The 19,276-nt window shown below is 40.6% G+C and overlaps 1 protein-coding gene across 2 annotated transcripts in view; it reads left to right on the top strand.

Annotated features, from left to right (window-relative positions):
• The window catches only part of RYR3 (ryanodine receptor 3), a gene marked incomplete at both ends in the record, with an annotated part of 506,236 nt that overhangs the window by 335,657 nt on the left and 151,303 nt on the right, over positions 1 to 19,276 (top strand). For both annotated transcript variants that reach the window (XM_084241349.1, XM_084241348.1), the window contains 2 exons: positions 2,425 to 2,527; positions 3,346 to 3,483. In XM_084241349.1, coding sequence (XP_084097475.1) covers positions 2,425 to 2,527; positions 3,346 to 3,483 — 241 coding nt within the window. The remainder of the gene's footprint in view (positions 1 to 2,424; positions 2,528 to 3,345; positions 3,484 to 19,276) is intronic.

Here is a 19,276-nt window from a genome sequence, read left to right as displayed (position 1 = left end):
ACCCTGTATCTATACAGTATTCAGAACAGGAACAAAAACCATACACGAGGGGTGTAATTAAGTGTAGAAGAAGGTGAAATAAGATCAGCCAATGGTTGTTGGCAAATTAGCCAAGAATGGTCAGAAAGCCTTTCACTTTCTGACGGGCTTATTAAAGGGGCTGACCTGCAACAGGTCAGCTCCCTGCCCCTTTTTGGTTATATGCCCTGCAGGCTGTTGGGTCATTGCTTTCTAACTGTTCCCTGAAAGGAAAACTCTTTCAATGAAGAAATTAGTTTTCTAACTCTAAAATGAGATCTTCAAATCATATTTTTATATAGTAAATGACCTATCAATAGATGGTATAGATATAATTACATAATTTGCCGTTATAGAACAACTATCAAAAATACTTCTCCAATCCATTCAATGATATTATTGTAGTACAAACAGTACTTCCACCTACTTCCAAAAACTAGTTTGCAGTAGAATCTTTGAAAAAGAATCTTTCTAGCAGTATTAAATAAGGTGCACAGTTTAATAAAAGAGACTGCAAAGTTTGTTTTGGGGGGGAGTGTGCAAGATATTTATTAGGCATCAACACCTTTAAAAAGAAAAGGGGGAAAGTAGGATTGGACAAAGAGAGAATGTCATGGGAGAGAACTGGGAGTGGGCCAGAGGCATGGGGGTGAAAAAATTCAGCAGAGACTGAGTGGAGAGCAGAACAGGCAGATTTATTGAAATACACTGCTAAGAGAAGTAGCAGGTGAGACAGGAGTGGGCTGCTGCACCTGTAAAGTTTTTTAACTTAGACTCCTTAGCTGAAGAAAAACACCCCTTTGCCTGGTGTTTGTGTTACCCTGCCAGAGGCAGCAAAATGGAGAGTTCACCTCCAGTTATTGCTTCAGTCCCTCCAGATATTCATTGGGGTTAGGGGTCTGTGGAAAGAATTTAGATGCCCAGGAATCTGCGTGGGAAATGAACAAAAATTTTAATTTCACCAATCTTTTGTTAACCTCCGGGAGCATTTCTTTTGATTATTGCCGTAGGCAGCTTTGCCACCAACTGAAATTGCACCTTTTTATATCACATTACAGGGGTTATAAAATCTTGAAACATCACTTACATTCATCACTACTTCAAGGTCATGGTGGATGTGAGACCCTAGATTTTTCTATGAAATGAGTTAATAAACAAGTAGACTTGTTATGATGTCACTACTCTTTTTTATGATTTTGATAACCGGATTTCAGTATAATTTTTTTCTGTAACCCCCTATATGTGACAATATGTGTTTAAGTATTAATCTGGGAAGCGGCTCGTGGGTTTCATCAGGCTGTTAGCATGGCCCATGGTGCACAACATTTAGAAACCCTAAGACAAAGTTATAAAGGAGAAGGTGACGGATTGACTGCCAAACATAAAATCTACATGTCTGAAAAATTTCTATAAATATAGTTAAAAGTTTACTAAAATCTGGGCAGCCTATTTGCAGTCTATGTTATAAAGAGTAATTAATCCAGAGATGTGCGAAGTACTCAATTGTTTAAAAGATCATTGCCCAACATGAAAGTGGTAAAACAATACAGATGAAAGTTATAAAGTATAAAATATAAATGGCCATCATATGCAAGAAAATAAACTTCCACCTCACCAATTAAATGCAAATTGAAGCAACAGGGGTATGACATTTTTCACCCATTAAATTGGAAAATATTTGAAAATGTGTTATCTCTCATTACTGTAATGGAGATGGCAAAGCAGTACACACTTTTGTATAAATTTAGTAATAATGCAAATTGTTGTAGCTTTCCAGAGGGCAATTTGGCAATTCATATCCAAAGCCATTGTAATGTACAAACCTTTTGATACAGTCATTTGGTTTCTAGGAGCTTATCCTAAGAAAATAATTGTAGCTATGAACAAAAATTATATAAAAGGAAATTTTAAATATACTTACTTTGTAATGATAAAAAATGGGAATAATTTAAAATATGTCATAACATCATTAACTTTGCATACATTTTATATAAATTGCTATTCATTCCCAGAATGAAATGCAATGCACCTGTTAAAAATGAGGTTAAGAAAACAAGAAAATGCTCAAGATAAATTAAGTGGGAAAATTGGGTTTCGAAAAGCATTAGAGTTTGATCTCCATCTGCATTCATAAATACTGGAAGATATTAACAAAAATGTTAACCGTGTTTATCTGGGTGGTGGGGACTTAATAAATATTCTTCAGGTAGCCTCCAGATTTTGAGCAATTCATAAACAACCTCAACGACCAGAGAAAAGTGAAAGCAATTTTTAAATGTAGGCCCTCTTTATTTTTAAAAATCTGAGTTTAAAATTCACAAAGAACATTGGGCATCTGAGGCAGGGTCTGCTTTCTGTTGACCAACACTGAGAACCAACTGGTCATTTCTTCTTTGTCCCTCAAAGATCAACATGCTCCTTAATTTTCAACTGGGAGAGAATTGCCCCTGTCCAGAGGAGATCCGAGAGGAGCTCTATGACTTCCACGAGGATCTTCTTATTCACTGTGGTGAGCTTTTGAGATAAAAACTTGATCAAAATCAAGTCTGATTCCTGTTAGAGGCTAGAGGATGGAGAGGGGGAGCTGAGGAAGTTATTTTTCTACTTAAAATTATAAGACTAATTGTTTAAGAAATGATTCTGTCCAAACTACTTAGGTCAAGAAGATTTAACAAATAATCCATATATATATATATATATATAATATATGTAAGATTATAATCCATATATTTAACAAATATATGATGGAAATTCCTTTTACCTACAAGAGACTTTGTTCAGATAAGAGAGAGGGAACTGGCTTTCTGCAGGGGAGGAAAGTGTTTTTAAGTGATCCTCTTAAAAACCTCATCCAATTTGCTTGAAGTCAGATAGGACTCTGCTACAATCCTGATTCCTTTGCTTTTTAACTTTTTGCAGTGATTATTATAATCTCTGCCCTTAAGCTCTGAGTCAGTGATCCCTACATATCTACTGGGTTTGAGTGACTGTCAACATTTGTGCACTTGTAGATAGATGGATTAAGTCATACGTGAACGACAGATGACCTTTGCTTCATTTGAAGCAACTCAATGTTAACTCTTTCCAGAGACTTTACAGTCCATTTGGGGTATTAGAAAGGTTAAGTTCTGAAAATTACTGAATGTTCTTGCATACAAAAAACGATTTTTTTAACCTGCAAAAGACATTATGTAGATAAATATATATAGGATAAGAGCCTGTCTATAATAGCTTTAGAGGGTTCCAGAAGCTGTCTTTTTATCTGTCTGTCTTAACCATGGCTTCAAGTACTGTTTGAGGTCTTCACTCTGTTTTGTGAATGGCCAGGGGTTCCCCTGGAGGAAGAGGAAGTGGAGGAAGAGGATACTTCCTGGCCTGGAAAGCTCCGCACCTTGGTGCACAAAATCAAAGGGCCTATCAAGGCGCAGAAGGAGCAGCCGACAGAGAAGGAGGAGAGATACCCCAGTAAGTGGTAGTGCCTTTCGATCACAGTACTCCCCACACCCTGCTCTTCGAAGGCTTAATTAAGGTAATTAAGGTAATTCAAACAAATACTGTAGGACAGACACAGCCTGCTCAGTTTCAAAGAAAGCATAGGGTGTTGTGCGTTTGGGGCTATGCTTCTCTTCTGACGTAAGGACCTTGCTTTCGGGGCCTTTGAAACCTAAAGGAGCTATTGCTTGGTGGGTCTGCTCTTGTTATCTGTGTAGTTAAAAATGCCTATAAACAGATTTCTACTCTCCTTTCTTTTATGTCTCCATAATCTCCCTCTTCTGACCATTTTTATTTGTCATTTGTATGTGTGGTTCCTTAGCTTTGAACATTGCCTCAGTGAAGAAATATAATAATGAATGGGGTAGGGCAGGGGGAGGGGGTTGTTCTTATTTTCTAGCTATGATTGTCATCATGTAGCACCCTAAGTTGACCTTATATTTTTCCACAATGCCAAAAGTTGTCCACATTCACTTCTCTAACCCTTGCAGTAGAGATGACTCCTACCATTTTGACCCATGTTGGAACAAGATCATATATTGTTTGTGCAAGGCAAGTTTACTGTTAACATTTCAAGAGGGAGCGTGGATGTTATATATAATCTGCTCGTTAGTCTGCTCATTAGTACCAGATTCTGCAAATATTTCATTTATCTAAAGAAGAAATTCCCCAGGCAATATAGTGGCTTTTGTCTTGTTCCCTGTTGTATCCATCTACAAGCATGCTTTCAAATCCTAGACTAGAGCAATCGACTGTCAAGATATAATCAGTGTCTCTGAAAACACTATTTTGGGGTCCATACATCTTTGTGACCTTCCATCTTTGTCAGAATATCTTGCAGAGGAAAGAATCCTCACCACTTATCAGCAGACATGTTGAAACCTCTCGAAGAGTGTAGGGGGTACTTGGCATCAGGTGCACTGCCAACCCTTGATCAATCCTGTCCATCACCATGAAGGGTGGGTCTTTGGGCAGGACATGCCAGCAGGATTCCAAAAGCACCAAAAAGTGAGTTTTGACTCCCTTTGTGGTTACTGCCAAAGCAGAACTAAAACCAGACAGATAATCTGCATTACTTGTACAAGTCTATTTTAAAAGTGAATGCTTCTTTCTCACCTTCTTTCTAACAGAAATGTCCCATCTGAGGGTTTTGCCATTTCTGGAGCCCCAGAAATGAAAGGTAGTCAGGTATCTGGTTGTCAGCATAGGAGATTTCCCCTCCCACCCCCACCCCCCAGCCTACCATGAATGTTCTAGAGACACAGGCTCACATTTGAATACAGAACTTTGGGGACAGTTTTATGATCTCCCCCAGAAAAAGTTGTTCTTAAGTTGATGATATAGAGACAGTGTCTCTGGATACATAGCTGCCTGCAATGGAGGGCTCAAAATCTTTCAAATCATTGGTAATGTTGTCAATACTTATTGCATATCTGATCTGTGTTACCCTTGTGTTTGATACAGTCATGAAAGTACAGACAATTAGAATAACATTCTCTAGTGAGCTGGCAATTTACCAATTATTTCCACATATTTTAGTTTTCTGCTATTAAACTTTTTTACTCCTTCATTTTATAGTTGAGGAAAATAGGACTCACAGTATGAAAGAATACTGGTTCATTCATTTATTCTTTCTACTCTTAGCTGAAAGATCTTTACCAGAAAAATTTTTACCAGAAAAATTTCCAGGTAACCAAATCTCATCAATCTAAGATAACAATGATTTAGGTCTTTCGACTCTTATTCCATGCTCTTTATCTTATCCCAGAAAGTTTGCCAAATAACTTAGCAGTGTACACATCAGGAGCCCCCAGTGTAAATGGAATATACAGAATGGCTTTATGAAACCATCTTTTTTTCTTGCTTACTTCATCTGTGAGGTAACTTACTCCTGTGACTCATTGCCACAGGTGGGAAACTGAATTCAACAAATGTTGACTTTTTTAAAAGTCAACCAAGCCAAACATCTGGACTTCAAATTTTCAGGGGTAGGTGGAGGTGAACCCACCCTGCAATTTCTCCTCTGCACAGTTAGTATTGACCAAACGACCTGCCAGGGAATCCCAATTTGCCTAGGAAAGAGGAAACAAAAGCATCCTGAAACTCCTGAGCATTTTTAACACTGGTTCAATATTAAAAGGTATTTGCCTAAATTAACTCCAAGCCATATTGTCAAAATTGTTACAATCTTATCAAAATATCATATGTTAATGAAGAAGTTAGAAGAAAATGTAACAGTAGCAACCCATACTGTTTAGCCATTTCTTTTTTATATCACAATTCAGCAAATTCTTTAGAGAACCTTGTGCCTGATAGTTCCAGACCAGTATTTCTTACACACTGCATTAAGTAGATTCTTTCATTGTAAATGTATAACCACTGAATTATTCCTCTGGAGGCCAACCAGCTATTTCTGCTAAATTCTAAAATTAACAAAATGGAAATCACATGTTACTTTAAAGCTCAAGTGTGGTGCATTCCTGATCGAGGTCATGTGCTGAATGCTTTCCCCATGGAAGGTTCTTTCATAATTTTCTCTCTACAGAGAAATGTCCTCACTGGTATTACACAAGGAACAACTTGAGGAGAGGAGACAGGGCCTCCCTGATGGCACCTGGTTGCTTTACTGAGGGGCTTATTATGAGCTGTTGCAGTTCAGCTTTGGGTAATGGTACAGTTGGCTCAACCACACTAACCCCAAGAACACATCCTCAAGAAGGGAGCATCACCCCCACTTCCAGCCCTGTGCTCTCGGCCATAGAACACACCTCCCCCCAGCATTGGCTTGGCACTCTTGATCTTGGGCAGTGCCTGCTCTCCCCTGCGACCCTTCTAGAGACCAGATCTGGAGGTGACCTTGAGCCCACTGAGCCCCAAAGCTGCAGCTTGTGTTGACTCTTGTCTAGTCACTGAATAACCTCAGAATCCTAGGCCAAAAGTCCTCCCCTTCCCCAAACTAAATGCTACAGATTGCTTTGTTCTGAGGAAGAAAAACAAGGCTACTGCTCTCCACCAAAATAAGCCCCAGGCCTCCCATAAATACCCACATACAAAGTCAGGTGACTGTGGAGCTCAGAAAGTATTTCCAAGCCTCTTTAAATTCACTATAACCTCTTTTCGAGACATACACACATGCAAAAACATACATACACACCCTCCCCCATAAAGTCTGTCTTTGAATCTCATCCTCCTACCTCTTGTCCAGTCATTTCAAGGAATTTCCAGCAGGACGTGTACAACTGTCCACCCTACTTGGGGCATTCAGGTACCTCTCTATTTTCCTATTGGATCTTAAGGCCAGAACCACATCTAACTTGTGTCCACATTAACTCAACTCATTGGCACACATCCTTTAGACCTCCAGTGCATGTCAGTCATTCGAGACTCATAAAAGAAGAAAATGAGCATCTTACAGACAAAGGCTGTATTGGATGTGGACAGGACCCAATGTAATTATGAGATCAGATGTGCTGTAGCAAAAGTGCAGACAAATAACAGTACATGACCAGAGGAAGACATTGTCCACAAAGAATATAGATGGGTAGATTTTTTTAAAAAAATGGCGGTGGGGGGTGTGGTGGCGAGGGTGGCATTTTTGGTGAAAAGAATTACTTCATCAAAGGTCCAGAGGTGGAAAAGTTCATATTCCAGGAGCAGCGATGAGTTGAGATTGACTGAGGATTCCTAAAAATGATGGAAGGTCGAAGAAGAGAGCTAGGATGAGGGAAACATGAAAAGGGTGTGGCTCAAATTTCCTGCATATCTGGACCAAGGAGTCCAGGGAAGCCTCTAGAAGCTAGAAAAGGTGAGGAGATGAATTCTCCCCTAATTCACCAGCCACGCCTTTATTTTAGCACAGATTTGGATCAGACCCCTAATATAAAGAGCTATAAGATGGGGAGTATGTGCTTTTTTAAGCCACTGAGATTATGGTGCTTTGTCATGGCAGCAAGAAAAAAAAAACACAGGTGTTAACAGAAAAAAATGAAGTCTGGTGGCCAGACACGTTAGCATGTCTTGGCAACCAATAAGAAGCACGAGGGAAAGAAATGCATTAGAAATGGTTTTTGTGGATTTCTGAGAGACGGTGGTTGGAGAAACGACATGGAGGCAGAGCTTACTTCTGTTTAATGCCATAGAAGTCACACAAAGATTTTCCACACAGTCTCATATTCACCGCCCTGTCTGGCACACACAACTGGGCACCATTCGTTCTAACTTGGCAGTGAGCGCATGCAGGAGCTGAGGCAGGAACAATTTGTCCACGTCATGATGGCAAAGCAGGAATCAGAAGTCATCCCAATCACACACTGGCTCCTGGTCTGGTGCTGTCAGCAATAGTTGCACACCAGTGTTACCTCTTTCATCAGTTTATGCCACACCTGCTTTTGGGAATCTGCACTTTGGTGATGGAGAAGAGAGGCTGGTAATCAGGGGAGAGAAAATCTAGCATTTTTTGAGCACCTCTTCATGCCAAGCGCAGTCCAGGATATCACGTGACCATATCAAATTTTCCTCACGGTCAGGTGCCATGACAGCCAGGTTTCTGGCGTGCACACCAGGCAGCTAAGCCTGGGAGAAGCAAAATAATTTGAACAAAGTTCTTGCAGCAAGTAAGAATGAGACCAGGGTTGGCACCATGTTCATATCCAGGGTCGGTGCTTTTTCTGAACTCTGTGCAAGGATGCCCAGGAGGGATCTGTAGGGGTAGAGGGGAGGGAGAGGGAAGCACAGATATGGAGGATGCATGGCCAGCCACTTGCCTCAAATCAACATGGAATCAACATGGAATCCGAAATAAAAGCAATTTGATTCCTTTCCCAGCAGAGTAAAGTAAGGCCCTCAGGTACCCAAGTCCTCTGTCATCCCATCTCTGCCCCATCTTCGTTTCAGGAATTTCTCTCCCTAACCCTATCAGCAAACATCGTCTATTCTCTCCATGTTTTTCCCCATTGTCATCATCAGTCATTTAATCACCTGAACATTTCTGAGGAAGTGATTATGAGGCTGGTTGACTGATTTCAAAAACAACAGGCTAATTATCACCATATGATGGATGAGACCCCGGGGACCTAGCGAGATGGACTGGCAGAATCGGGCAGCCACATCCAAGTACAGTTTTGCTCGTGGCCCGCAGGGCTTGCTGTAGCAGTGAGGTGTCCAGCCAGCTAGAGACACAGTTGGGGGAGTGGGGAGGGAGAGGGGCTGTATTTTGCTTCCATGCTCCTCTCCACCCTCAAAGATACGGTGGCTCTGGCCAAGATAGATAAACACCAAGGAAGGGAATTTTAGGAACCTTTTAGCATAAATATCCAACTGCCATTTCGTTGCACACATGGTCTGCCTTGAGAGCCAAGATCGAGGGCAGCCAGGCCTGCTAGGGGGGGCAGTTTGTGGATAGAGACTCTGCCTGCAGAGCTCCTTCCCCCTCACAGACTGACTCTACAGGTGCAGCCACACACCACCGATTTGCAGGAGCCTTGGTTTGTTTATTAAATTGAAGTATTTGCTTATCTAAAAAATTAAGTGCGGTTTAGGCTAATAGGAGCCTTGGGTCCCTGCCACAACTCTCTTTTCTAGTCTTACATGACTGTTGCAAGGATTAGGTACAGTATCTAACATGAGATTGGACAAAGAAAGCTCTCAGAAAATGCTGGCTGCTCTTATTGTAATGAGATAGAATGTTCTAGCCAGCAGTTTGAACATTCACCCTTATTCCCTAGTCAGTGAAACCAACAGAAAAGGAAGTGAGTGTGCAAAATTAAATATAGAGCTGGAATGAATGAGAGCTGGGTGCTTTCTCAGCTGCTCAGCTGCTGCTGCAGAAGTTGGGGTGGGCCCTGGACCTCCTCAGCCCTCTGGGGTTCTGACAGCCAGTGCCTGCTCCAGGGCCCCTGATGACGCGTATAAACAGAGTGCTCTGTCTCGTAACCCAGGAAGAGTGTTCCAGGTTGTCATTGCAGGCTTTTCCTTGCAGGCTTTCAGGTTCTTGGTGATTCTGGCAGTATCCTTGTTCTAGTGAAATGAGGAGAATGTGGTGCCTGCAGTCTGGGCCAGAGAGGCACTGGGAAAGCCCAAAAGTTCCCATGATAAATTTTCCCAGTATCCTCAGAGTCCATGGTTTTAACTTTCTCTCCCACCTTCTCTGCTATTGAGTAGAAGGCATTTGACCGCTTTGTAAACCAGACAGGTCGTTAAGCCCAGAGGAAACTCAAGGGCACAGAGAGCAGAGGGCATGAGCCTTTCCCCAGTTAAATCTTCCCAACTAAATCTAGAATGTGACTGTGTCATCTGACCCCTGAAGAAGGGGGATCATTTCTCCACCAGCAATAGGGATGGACATCAAAAAGGCCACCAGGTTGCCTCAGCTCATCTCAGTGACATAGATGATCAGTGGTGTGCAGTGATGCTTTGATAACGGCCTTTTCCCTGGGCAGCGCACTAGAATCATAAGATTTTATTTCTTCAGTCTCAGATTTTACTGTTCTTAAAAGCATGCTGGGTATTAAGCTAGGGTGGGTTGGCATTAAAATGTGGTGCTAAAAATTGTTGGTGCTCATCAGTTTAACCTAATGAAGCCACAGGTGCTCATTTGCCACTTAAAAAAAAATAGTTACTCTTTCAAGAGCTTCATGTTTCAGATAGACAAGGAATTCTAGCATAGTAAGCCACAAGTGACTTGATTTTATTGATGTGGACAATCAGAGAGACAACGACCTGACCAAAGTCACACAGCCAGAGCTGAAACAAAGTCCCCAACATTCTTGGCACAGCACCATCTTTACACCCGCTTTCTTCGTCATGAATTTTATATTGCTGACTTTATTTCATGGGTGAAGAAATAGACTGGGAAAGTGAGTAATCAGCCCAGCTTACAGTCAGTTAGAAAAAGAGCTAAAGTTTTATGATTTTCAGGAATTATTTCTGAATATATTCCCTAGTTTATTAAGAGAGTCAGTAGACAGTATAATATAAATTTAAAGCACTAATAAAAGTAACTGTTTTTTGAATTTTATGAAGCTGTTGAAAGCAAGCAGTGCTGGAATAGTAAAGGAGAAGGATTTAGATTCCAATAACTGAGGCTTGAATCCTAGCTCCGACCTTCACTAACTGGGATATTAAACAAGTTATTTAACTTCTGAGTGTTTCCATTTCTTTGTCAGCAAATCAAAGATTGTAAGAGCTCCTACCTCATAGAGTGGAGGTAGGGATATTAGAATTCAATAAAACAGTGCTCAGTTTAATGTTTTAGTACTTGGAAGTTGTATACCTTGCAGCTTCCACAGTGAACATACAAGGTGCAAGTCCTAAGAACTTCATTTCCATTTTTATTATTTCAGATGCTTTCAGTCTTGGAGGCTATCTGCTTCTAAAAATTGTCCATTTCTTCTACATTATCCAATTCGTTGGCATCAAAGTGTTTATAGTAGTCTCTGATAATCCTCTGTGTTTCTGAGATGTCTGCTGTACCTTCGTTTCTTTCATTTCTGATGCTGTTTATTAGCATTTTCTCTCTTTTTTTCATAGAGAGCCGAGCTAGAGGCCTGTCTATCCGGTTTATCTTTTCAAAAACCAGCTTGTGGTTTCATTGATCTTTTGTACTATCATTTTTATTTCTATTTCATTTTTTTCTGCTCTAATTTTTATTCCGTTCCACCCGGTGGCTTTTAGTTTCATTTGTTCTTCTATTTGCAGTTCCTTGAAGTGTGAAGCTTGATTCTTCATATGAGTTGTTTCTTGATGTGGCCTGTATTGCTCTAAACTTTCCTCTTATTACTTTTCAGGAAAAAAAAATACCCAACTCAGGTCAAGTCCTTGACAGGGGCCAGCCGCAGGGCCGAGGACATCATGGCTCCTTTCTCCCCCCAGGCTTCTTATTCCACATTCCAGCTTCACTCTCTGCCTGACCACAAGATGGCGGCTGCAGCTGTGGGCCTCACAGCCATGGCCTGCTGAGCCCAAGGGAAAGAGAAAAACTTTCCTGCCCTGGTACTTGATGCAAGGATCCTGAGATCACCATTGATGGAGAGCTTTAAGGTCAACTCTTAAAACCACTGGAGGTCACCTAGGAAGTAAAGTGTGCTGGTTAACTTAAGTACAGAGCCCACCTTTGGAGTGGATTGGGGCAGCTTTCACTGAGAACCCTGGGCCCAGCATCTTTCCCTACCTAGTGTTAGTACTGAGATGTAGGCAGCTCCAGCCCTTGATTATCAGAGGGAGAGAAGGGACAAAAGATATGTTAGGGGACTAGGAACGTGCTGCCTGTAATGGGTGTACAGTCTTTAATGAGCCATTGCAGTTCTGCAGCAAATGCTTTCTACATTTAATGTTCTGGTTCAACAGAAGCTCTGGGCTACATCCTGGCAGACCTCACCTGTGTCCATAGTTCTGTCCTTATTCTGTTTGCATTAACAAAACCTTAGAAGACTACAGCTGTCCCAGGTTCTGTATTCTGTGGGTACTTCTGCAGTACTTCTCTTCAAGGGTCTCCAACCTGATTGGCAGTTTTAAAACTGAGTCCAAGGCATTCCTGGTGGCCTAGGGGTTAAGTCTCAGCGCTATCACCACTACAGCCTGAGTTCGATCCCCAGCCAGGGAGCTAACCCACATGGCACAGCAGACCTCTCCTATCTTTCCCGCTGCTCCCCTCAGCAGTGTATTTTAGTAGATCCATCTGTTCTGCTCCCCACTCTGTCTCTGAGGAATCCTCTCACCGCCCCCACATCTCTGCCCTACACCCCTGTTCTTATATGCACATATATATATATATAAAAAATATATATATATGTTTAAAACTGAGTCCAGTATCTTCCATCCAGGATTTTCTGTCAATGGGAGTGTATCAGTTTCCTATTGCTGCTGTAACAATTTGTTATAAACTTAGTGGCTTGAAACAACATAAATTTATGATCATCACCCAGTTTTGTAGTTACAAATCTAAAATGAGGTAGTAGCACTGCACTCCTTCTGGCGGCTCTAAGAGAGAATCCAGTTCTTCCGTTTTCCAACTTCAGAAGGTCTTTTGCATCCTTTGGCCAGTGGTGTCTTCTGATAATGGTATCAGTCTGACCTCTCCTGTCACATGTCCATCTCCCACTCTCATACTCCTGCTGCCCTCTGGAAAGGACCCTTGTGATTACATTGAGCCCACCGGGTTAATTCAGGATAATCTCCCCATCTCTCCACATCCCTCATTTAATTACATAGGCAAAGTTCCTTTTGCCTTGTAAGGTAATATATTCATGTTTCCTGAAAATGAGGGGGTGACTATGTCTGGGGGGCCGTCATTCAGCCTACCATAGAGAGGAGGAAAGCAGAGATCAAAATACTCTTGTTTCAGAAATGATCTACTACCTGTTAATGCCTCCAGAACATTTACAGTCTACCACAAGCTGACTTTTTAATCACCTAAAATTTAAAAATAAGCGTACGTAATTTAGATGCACATAATTATTTTTCTTTTCCCATTGCAAGTGTGAGCATTATAAATTGCTTGCCACATTTAAGCTGAGGACAATGCAATTTTGTTTGCTACTTCTCAATGTAATCACAAGACTTTTTCTTCCAAACTGACCCAGTTTTAAAAGCATGCTCACAGAACTGTGACAGCAGCCTAGGTTTAGAATCTATCCGTTACAGGGATTTGCCTTTGCCAGTGGACCACATCTGCTCATGATAACGAGCAGGCCACTTGGGCTGCGATCAAAACTCAAAATAAAGGGAAAGCTTCTTTCCAAACCCCTGCAGTCTGAAAACTTAAACCTCCACCATAAGAATAAAACTTAAACCTCCACCTCTCTCTTATTGTAGTCAACATTGCAAAGCTCTTACTTGGACTATTAAAAAAGAATTATGCCAAATATAGCGACTGTGGACAAGTTTCTTGTAAGCTTCACAAAATGGCAGACATGGAGGTCTGACATCCAATAGCAGTTTGCAGAATGGCAAGAAGAGAAAAGTAAAGAACTTGACAATAATGGCACCTGGGCTCCCAAGCTGATGTACTAAAGCTAGCTTCAATTTAAAGGTGCTGTAATCCTTTTTTCTCATGTGAAATGTCTTATCAGTCTGGAAATCAAATAGTGGCAGGAGCTATTTTAAAGTATCTTTGAGGCATCCATCTGTCTACCTAAACTATTCATTGCCTCAGAAATATTTACATTCTGAGTTATCCTGAACAGTCACTTAAAATGCAGTTTCTAGAGCATATATTTGATATAATTGCCTAAATGTGACTATCCCTAATTACACTAATTGCAAAAGTGGAGTGAGTTTGAATGTTAATAATTTCATAAATGAAGTCATTTATAATTATCAAGGAAACCACATGTACATGACTAGCTTCCCCAAGGCATTCTGTTTCATAAAATTTGCCTCATTTCTTATCAGAAAGCAAGCAGTTGGTTACATTTCTTTTTCCTTTAAAAGCTATAGTGTTCTATAGCTTTAGAACACTATAGCTTTTAACAACTCCCATGAGCTGAACCATTCAGTATACTTGACAAGGCCTTCTTGAAACAAGTAGATCAGTGGGTTAAAATTCTGCAGTTGCAACTAAGTTACAGAAGCAACATATTATCTGGCATGGATGTGCTGAGTGATCAGGTACATGTGTGCATGAAAGGGACACATGGGGCCACATGTCACAGCAAATAGATGTTACCTCTGGGCTCCCCCTTCTCATAAGGTCTGTCGTCCTTCAGGAGTGGTGTTTCTTAGAAGAACTGTAGTGGGCCTTTCATAATGGAACGGTAGCACTTCCGAAGAACTTAGAAAAGCAACAGAAATGAGATCAATATATAGTAGCTGTTGGGTTTTTTTATTTCATATATTTCTTTACATCATTGTTCATTTTTAAACATTGTTTGCTTTCCCCCCTTCAGGTATAGTCCCCATAGAATTTCCTTCACCAGTGCACCTGTGTACCATCACCTCAGTCCCCTGTGCTCCTCCCTCCCTCCCTCTGATCCCTCTCCCTCCTCCTCCCCTACAAGATGTCTCTGATTTATAATTGTCTTGTTTTTTTTGTTGTTGTGTTTTGTACTGTTATTATTTTTTTACACTGATGTCTTACTTGGTTCCTCTATATTCCTCCTATAAGTGAAACCAATGGATATTTTTCTTTTTCCTTCTGACTTATTTCACTGAGCATAATTTATTCTAACTCCATCCACGTTGCTGTGAATGGCATGAGTTTATCTTTTTTGATTGCTGAATAATATTCCATTGTGTATATATGACACATTTTCTTGATCCAGTCATCTATATTTGGGCATTTGGGTTGTTTTCATTTTTTACCTATTATAAATGGTGCTGCAATAAAGATAGGGATACAGGTATTTTTTTTTAATCACTGTTTTTGTGTCTTTTGGGTAGATCCCTAGGAGTGTAATTGCTGGATTGTATGGTAACTCCATTTTTAGTAGACTGAGGAACCTCCAGACAGCTTTCCAGAGTGGTTGAACCAGTTTGCACTCCCACCAGCAATGTAGAAGAGTTCCTTTTTCACCACATCCTCCCCAACATTTGTTGTTGTTGTTGTTGTTGTTTTGATATGTGACTTTCTTACTGGTCTAAAGTGGTATCTCAGTGTGGTTTTGATTTGCATTTCCCTGATTACAAGTGATGTTGAACATTTTTTCATTTGCCTATTGGCTGTTTGCGTTTCCTCTTTGGAGAAGTGTCTTTTAAGTTCTTCTGCCCATTTCTTGAATGGATTGTTTATTTTTGTTGAGTTGTGTGAGTACTTTGTATATCTTTGTGATCTATAGTGACTGTTCTTAGTGTGTCTGTCTTTGGTTAAGATAGTTAACCATATCTCAAGAATAAACTGTCTTATTTTGTCTTATTCTGTCTTGAAGTAAAAGGGCATTCAAAAAGAGTCATAACAAAGTCATGTCTTTTCCATCAGATCATTTCGGGCACCTCTTGGGAGACCCCACTTCATAATAGAGCTTTTCCTTCCCTGCTGCTTTAGTCTCTGCAGTGTGGACCTATTCTAGAAACATGAAAGAACTGTAGACAAAGAACTCATTGGGGGGAAAGCAAGAGAGGACCATGTTGTCATTTGTCTTCCCCAACTGAATATATGTATTCATTTGAATATGTGTGTTGCAGCGTATTTTGAATACATGCATTACTATAGAAATTATAGCTTCTCATGCATCACCTTATTTCCTTATGTCTAGTCTCTTGGACAACCCAGTTTTAGCCAATATTTTATACTTTAGTTCCAATTAAATGCTTCCCATGAATGTACTTGGTTTCCCCAGCTAAGCTGTGGATAATCATTGAGTCTTGAAATTATTCTATGCAGGGGCCATAGCTCGGTATTGGGGTACATCACAGAAATACCCTTCAATTAATGAGCCAATTTAGGAGTGACACAGCCAGAAGTTGTGTCAGCCACTAAGCTGAACACAAGCAGAGACTTGTATATATATTCTGAGCCTAAATAAACATTGACTCCAGATCCAAGCCTACTATAGCTGACCGCCCTGATTTCCAGTATGAATGACAGTAAAGCATAGGCCGGTGTTGGGGCAAATGCCTCAGTGCCTCCCTTTACAGCCACAGCCAGCTCCTTCTCTGTTTCCGTTATTGCTTGGGCTGCACAGCCAGCTAAAGAAGTCCTCACAGCTTCCCACCTTCTGTGTAGATGATAATGGGCTGCCCTCTTCCTCTGAAGATGACATATCTTAAACCCAAGCTCAAGAGGGAACCGCTGAGGGCCCTTCAGGCTGGCAGGGAGCCCTTTGGTGATAAATGGATAATGGCTGGGGTCCTTGCTTACTGCCAGGTTTCCATTTTCAAAGTAATGAGTCTTTAATCCTCACTTTATTTCTCAATCTGAATTGTCTCACTCTTCTTATACTCACATTTAGTCAACCTTCCATCCAGGAGAGTTTCCTAAACTGTCATTTCTAAGGCTCAGATCTGTTATGTGATTAGAATCACACAGCCTAATAGAATAGGGTTTCGTCATAGCTGGAGGGAAGGCTTTCCTTCCTGAACATGACCTGTCATGTCAACACAGGCCCTTCTATATAGACCAGTGCTTCCCACACTTTTTGGTCTCATAAGACCCTTATGCTCTTAAAAACTGATCAGGGAGCCCAGAATACTGTATGTGGATTATATCTATCAATATTACTGAGTTAGAATTTAAAACAGGTTTTTAAAATATTTGTTAGGTTATTTCAAAGCAATTTTAAAAAGCATTGCTACATAATATGCTTAGATCTATTAAAAAATAACTAAATTTTCAAAACAAAAAATGATGTGAAGTGACATTGTTTTGCATTTTTATAAATCTCTTGTGTCTGACTTAATAGAAGGTACTGTATAGCACTAGAAAGGGAAAGAATGTTTTAGTAGCCCTCTCGGATAATTGCAGATATACTCTGACAATTTATCAAAACTCAACACATAGTGTTTTCTTAAAAGTTGATTACCATGTGGAACCTGAAAGCACATTGAAGAAACTTCTGTACCGAGCTCTGTGATCTGTCTTGCATTTTGAATGGATCTTTATCTTTGAATGTATTTGCAATGTCATGCTTTGGCCATTAGGAAATAATTGGTTTGCCAAGTTATGCAGAGCTTCCAAGTGTTGACCATTTATTATAAAATCTTTTTAAAATCACATTTGTTAATATCAACAATTTAATCAGAAAAGTCTTTCAAATATTAGAAAGCTGTTGACATAATGGCAGATAAGCAGTTTCCAAAAGTCTAGTTTTCACTGGAAATCACAAATTAGATTATTGGCAACTGATGCTATGGGCTGTTTTCTTCAATGTGGCAAGTTTACTTCTTTCATTTTTAAGAAATTGTCTGTTACCCAAGTCTGATTAACCATAGTTCCCCGGGCATTCCTTTAGTGAGAAATGGCATCCTATGAAACAAGCAACTAGTATAGTCCACAACTCGAAGTACTGCCTGCGTGATTTTCCTCATAAAATCCAGTCACCTTCGGCCAATAGAGGTGCATTAGGCAGACTCCCCTTTTTGATGCGCAGGATAGTAAAAGATGGATACTTGGAGATTTATTAATAAAATTAATATTTTTTGTATTTCACATAGGTTGTTCTGATGTGAAGCTGGGGCATTCTTTCTTCTAAGGCCATGGCAGTGTAGGATCAGGTGCCACCGCCTTGACTCGCGCCAGGGCCCCCATAGTGCCACTGTGAACACCATGCAAGAGGCAAATAGCATCTTAGAATTAAGAAAACACATTTTGTCTTGGGAGCTCCGTAAGAGCTGTGGGGCCCCAAGGGTCTGTGAACCACATTTTTTTAACTGTTGGTATGGATAGTGCAATAGTTAACCTTTATTAAGCCCACAATATGTGCGAGACATGGTTATACACATTCATTATTTTAATCCTCGGATGCACAGATAGATGGAAAGTCAACCACATTCTAGAAATACATTCTTCTAACCTCTTGACCCTGGACTATTTATGCTGTTGTGTGCTAGTTCATGGCAGCTACTTAAAATTGGAAGAATTTTCAGTAGCATGGCTGTCAAGGGTGTAAAACTCCATTTTCTCAATCCCCAAAGAGTTGAGGCCATTAAACATTCATTGATTCAACACAGGTCAGCTTTGTGGGCACTGGGCCCCTAATGCGTGTCAGGCCACGAAATACACCATGCTCTTTAGGGCTTGGGAGGATGTCTCCTCCCCATGCCCTTCCTTTCCTCTTGTTATTCTCTCTCTCATCTTCTGGACCTCCATCTCACAGTTTGAAACCCATGAGTGACCTTAAATTCATGCCCTCCACTGAATTACATCTGTTCATCCAAGAAACATCAGGAGGATGTTTGAAGCCACTTTTTATTTAGACTTTAACTTTTTTTTTTTTCAAGTTTTATTATGCATGCAAGAACTGGGGCATAGGCCAGAGGTGTCGGGGGTGAGAGGATTCACCAGAGACAGAGTGGGGAGAACAGGCAGACTGACCGAAACATATTGCTGCGGGGAGCAGCAGGGAGACAGGAGAGGTCGTCTGCGCCATGTGGGTAGCTCCATGGCCGGGGATCGAACTCATGCTGCAGTGGCTGTGGACAGCTTCATAGGTTGCATCCTAACCCCTTGCGAGAGGAGGGGTTAGGGAGGCCCTAGACTTTAACTCTTTTAGCTTTAGTTTGGTCACACATACATATATTGGTTTATATTGATTGATCCCATTCCCTCATACTTACCACGGAGGCTGACCTGGATGGACAAAGAACCTGTGGAGTGTTTCTGTTCTATCCTTTCAGATTAAAGTGCTGTTTTCTTTCCCACTTGTCCTCTACTGATGTGTTTTGCTGTAGACATTCATTCCCTGGACTGTAGTACTGATTTGGGTTATAGAATCTGCGTTGGTGAGACCTCACCCAAATCCTGAGGGAAGCTGAAAGCCAGGTTAAGGGAAAGCTAATGTTTAGTAGGTGTCAGTAGGACTGTAAAATTCCTGGTTGAAAGACAATGGTCCTTGGGCTGATCAACTGTTGTGATTGTTGCTTTTCATGTGTGGCCAAGACTGGGGAGATATAGATATAGATACAGATATGTATGTGTGCATATATAGAGATGTAGATACAGATATATATTATATGTATATCTGTATATGTGTGTATAATATGTATCTGTATATATATATGTATCTGTAGATATATATCTGTATTTATATACAGTTATATATATGTATTTATATAAAATTTCTGCAGAGAATTTGGCTCTTAGTGGCGAGAACTATAATCCTTCCAAACCAAAATA

Source organism: Talpa europaea, assembly GCF_964194135.1.
Source record: "Talpa europaea genome assembly, chromosome: 8".
NCBI classification, from domain to species: Eukaryota; Metazoa; Chordata; class Mammalia; order Eulipotyphla; family Talpidae; genus Talpa; species Talpa europaea.
Note: the sequence above shows the minus strand (reverse complement) of the source record. Positions and strands in the feature narration are given on the sequence as shown.